The sequence below is a fragment of the Condylura cristata genome, unplaced genomic scaffold, assembly GCF_000260355.1.
Source record: "Condylura cristata isolate star-nosed mole 26May11 unplaced genomic scaffold, ConCri1.0 scaffold00002, whole genome shotgun sequence".
Taxonomy (NCBI): Eukaryota; Metazoa; Chordata; class Mammalia; order Eulipotyphla; family Talpidae; genus Condylura; species Condylura cristata.
Window position 1 is genome coordinate 2767276 of NW_004567103.1, and position 4181 is coordinate 2771456.

General features: G+C 63.2%; 1 protein-coding gene across 1 annotated transcript in view; it reads right to left on the reverse strand.

Moving 5' to 3' along the window:
- Positions 1–641: 641 nt before the first annotated feature.
- CHRNG (cholinergic receptor, nicotinic, gamma (muscle)) overlaps positions 642–4181 on the reverse strand; it is a 7565-nt gene continuing 4025 nt past the window's right edge. Inside the window, exons 2-9 of the mRNA XM_004674766.1 lie at positions 4010–4165; positions 3068–3165; positions 2619–2813; positions 2416–2530; positions 2143–2257; positions 1287–1497; positions 983–1116; positions 642–815 (exon numbers count right to left, since the gene is read on the reverse strand). Coding sequence (XP_004674823.1) covers positions 642–815; positions 983–1116; positions 1287–1497; positions 2143–2257; positions 2416–2530; positions 2619–2813; positions 3068–3165; positions 4010–4165 — 1198 coding nt within the window. The remainder of the gene's footprint in view (positions 816–982; positions 1117–1286; positions 1498–2142; positions 2258–2415; positions 2531–2618; positions 2814–3067; positions 3166–4009; positions 4166–4181) is intronic.

Sequence of the window (4181 nt, forward strand, 5' to 3'; positions counted from 1 at the left end):
CTGGGTCAGAGTTGGGGAGAGAAGAGGGGTCTATTTTGCAGGTCACAGAATCTCCCTTAGAGTATCTAAGGCTGGGTCAGAGTTGGGGAATCTGGATTCCAGTCCATAGTCTCCAGTGTTCTGCGAAGAACAAGAAGAGAGGACACACCAGCCTGAAACCTGAGGGAATGGGGTTTCTTGCTTAGCCATAGTTCTGTGAAGAGCTTTTAATTGGGGGGAGGGGGAATGATAGATAAGATTCATGGACTCTTTTGTGGCCAATGCCACAAAAAAAAAAAGGCTGTGGATGGAAGGGTCACAGGTATAGGTGTTAGGTGTTTGGAGCACCCATGAGTGCAGGGGCAGGAGATGCCAGCCAGATTGGCTGCTGTCCTCCACACCTGTCTTGACTCTCCTTCAGGAACCTGGAGGGATAGGCCCCACCTAGCTGGGGGCATCACACTAGTCCTTCGAGCTTCTTAGATGATGTGTGCTGATAATGCTTTGCTGAGGTGGAAAGAGCCAGGAAGGGAAGCCGGGGGCCACCAACACCCACCTGCCCACACAGCCCATTCCCAGTCACTCTAGAACTGCAGCCCATTCTCCTTTATTTCCCCAGGTACAGGCACAACAGCCGCACAGCCAAGGCTCCCCCTGGCGGCTCAGTCTGGCAGGGGCAGGTAGGGGCGGGGATCTCCAGGGAATGGCAGGGCTGGTACCCGGTTGTAGTGGGCCAGGAGGAAGATGCCCGCAGTGCCACAGACGAAGAGCGAGAGCATGACCAGGAAGCAGACACGGTCCAACACACGGCCCACCAGGAACCATTCCTCGCTCCCCTGGGGGCAGGAAGCGGGGTGTGGGGTGAGCGGCCACGGCCCCGATCCTGCCGAGTCCCTGGACAGTTTCCTTGGGCCCATCTCACCTACTTGCTGCCTCCCCCCACCGGTCCCCTGCCTCCGCACCGTGTCCCTCCCATCCCATGGCCCACCACCAGTGGGCTTACACTGTCAAAGTGGCTCTGCTGGCGGCGGGCACGGGCAATGAGGTTGCAGGCTTCCACGCAGGCCTGGATGGCAGGGGCAGCCTGCTTCAGGCTACCACACAGCTCCTGGCTATGGTCCGGCTCCAGGCCTTTCTCTGGTGAGAGGAGGGCGGTTGGGACAGAGGATGGACGAGGAACAGGCAGAGAAGGGGCCTCCATAGGGAGGCCCTTGCCCAGCACTCTCTGCTCTGCCTGCCTGGCACTGTGGCCGGCCGACTGCCCTCCCGTTGCAGTCCTGGGGAGGAGGGTTGCCTGCCCCACTCACCCAGCTTCTCCAGCGCTGCCCTCACCAGCCCGTTGCGTTGCCGCTGCTGAAAGAGGAGCTCACTGCGAGGCAGGCGGAAGGCCAGGTCCGTCCCCGCTGTGACCGCCTGCCCGGAGCCACCCTGTAGCTGGGGCCGGGCGTCCTGCACCGGCACGGGGGCTGGAGGGCGCATGTGCATCCGCAGCAGCTGAGGCAGGAGCCGCAGGAACACCTGCAGGAGGGGTGTCCTGGAGGACTTAGATCAGCCAGGTCCTGGGCACGGGGGCAGCCAGGCCAGGCCTCAGAGCACAGGGCAAGAATGGCATGAAGGGCCAGAAGCACCGCAGTGGGGGCAGTGGCTTGGCCTGGCACAGCTGGGCTGTTCTGTGCCGGGGGCTGAGACTGGGTCCCCAAGCTTTTGTGCATATCAGAATCACCAGGAACTTGCTCAGTACAGATTCCCAGGCCTCCGCCCTGCTCTTGCAGCCTAGGGTACCCGGGAGGCCTGGGGACGTGCATTTGTGCCCGGGACCCCCGCTGGCTGCTGTAGGTGGGTTGCAGGACACACAGCTTAGGCCAGAACCACCTGGGAAGAACCCTGCCGCCTTCACTTTCTAGCGAGTGACTTGGGCAAGCCACTCACCCTCTCTGGGCCTCCGTCTCACCGATAAAATGGAGATGATACTAATACCCACTTCACAGGGGTGAAATACAAAGATCAAATAAGTTAGTACACAGCGGCACCCGTGCCCCCCAGTGCCATGGCATTATCAGCCGGGGCAGGCTGCTGGCAGCTGAGGCAGGCCTGGCAGTGGAGGGAGCAGCGTGTGAGTGGACCGGGCAGGAAGACGCCGGTGGCGGGAGGGGCCGGCCTTGCCTTTCGGACCCCACGGGCCATGGAGTGCGTGTGTGGGGACCTCAAGGACACGTTGAGCACCACCACAGCGTTCACGACAATGAGGATGGTCACCGCCAGGAGGAAGGTCAGGTACCTGTCAGGCAGAATTGGGGGGGGGCTGGCCCTCTGCGGAATGCCCAGACCCCCCTGCACCACCCCGGGGGCACCGAGGGTCGCGCCGGTGGGCGATGGCAGGCGGTGTGCCCGGGTTCTCGAGGGGGGGGAGGCGGGCAGCGGCCAGAGCAGCCTTACTTGCTGATGAGCGGCACCGCCTGCGAGGTCTCAGGCACCTTCTTGGCCACCAGGAAGAGGAAGACCGTCTGCGCCAGCAGCACGTTCACGGCCACGGTGCACTTCTGACCGCCGGCTGCGGCGACCCAGTGTCCCTAAGCCGCCCTCCGCCTCCCTGCCCGGCCCAGCCGCTGCCCAGGAGCCCGCCGCCCGCCGGCCCGTACCCTTGGCAGGCAGGAAGTAGATGAGGATGGCGACCGAGGAGATGAGCACGCAGGGCGCGATGATGTTGATGACGTAGAAGAGGGGCTTGCGCTGGATGAGCAGGTGGAACACCACCTTCTGGTGGCCGGCGGCCGCGGGCGCCGCGTCCAGCAGCATCCTGGCCGGCCGGTGGCGGATGGCCCACTCCCCGTTCTCTGCGGGCGCAGGCCCGTGGGCCAGGGAGTGTGGGTCGTCGAGGCCCTGCTTCCTGCCCCGCTTGGAGTGGGGAGCCGGGGGCCCCCCCTCCCACCCAAACTGGCGTCATGGTGGGGAAAATCAGGACTCAGCTGGGCCTTGAAGTAAACGTCTTCTGGTTTCCTAGAGGGTTCCCCTCTGGCGGCCTGGACAGGCCATGGCAGTGGCCTGGCCCCGCCCCGCAGCCAGGTCCAGCTGGGTTGGGAGAGGCTACCTGTGAAGGCCTCAGGGTCGATAAAAATCCACTCGATGGTCTGACCCGCTTCCTGGCTGAGATGCAGGTTGATCTCGCTGGTGCTGTAGGTCTGGGACCTGGGGGAGCCAGGGAAGCGGGTGGGGTTCCTTCCAGTGTGGGGGGTTCCACCCAGGAGGGCCCCCAGGTGCTCACTGGGACCGACTGGGGGCAGTTTTTTCTGAGTTGTTTGCAAAACCCAGATGGCAAGTTGGGGGGCTCAAGGAGACTGCAAGAGCTGGGGGCCTCTGTGTTCTCCCTCCCACTGCCCAGAGGGCAGGAAGGCTCAATGGTTAGAACACAGAGGCGGCCCTCAGCACTGCGAGCAGGCAGTGGCCCACAGGGCGCAGCGGACCCTCCTGACCCGCCCACTGCCCCCCTCAGCACTGTACTTCCTCAATCTGCCTGTTCTGCTCCCCACTGTCTCTGGTGAATCCTCTCACTGCCTGCACCTCTGGCCTGCACCTCAGTTCCTTATGCACAAATAAATAAATCTTAAAAAAAAAAAAGAACAGAGGAGCCAGCCATCACCTTCCGGGTCTGTTCTTAAGCAGGGTTCCCCTGCCAGGCCCCTGGAAGAAAGCCGGCCCCTCTAAAGGGGGGCAGACCTCACAGACCCTCTTCCCCACAACCCCGCGGCCCGCTCGGAGCGTGAGTAGGTTGGGGTGGTCTGTGCGAGTGTGGCACACGTGTGCGCGCATGCAGGCAAGTTTAAGCCTTCCCACCCAGGCACCCTGACATTTGTTTCTCCCCTGGGGACAGAGGCAGGGAAACTGAGGCTGAGAAGGAGCAGGGGGGAGGGCCGGGGCATCTTCAGGTGTTTGGGCCTGAGATGGGCCAGGCCGCTGGCCAGAAGTCTTGAGTCCTGCACCCCCAGCTTGGGTCCCTCTGGGGTGACAGCCCTCCCCCCATAAAGGGTCTCACTGGAAGACGAGCGAGCAGTTCTGCCAGTCGAAGGGGAAGTAGGTGACGGAGACCGGGCAGGCAGAGCGGAAGATGGCGGGCGGCAGCCAGTACACACAGCCGTCGGGGGACACGAGCACGTTGCAGTAGAGGGCCACCTCGAACACCCCGTCCACGCTGCGCACAGCAGGCG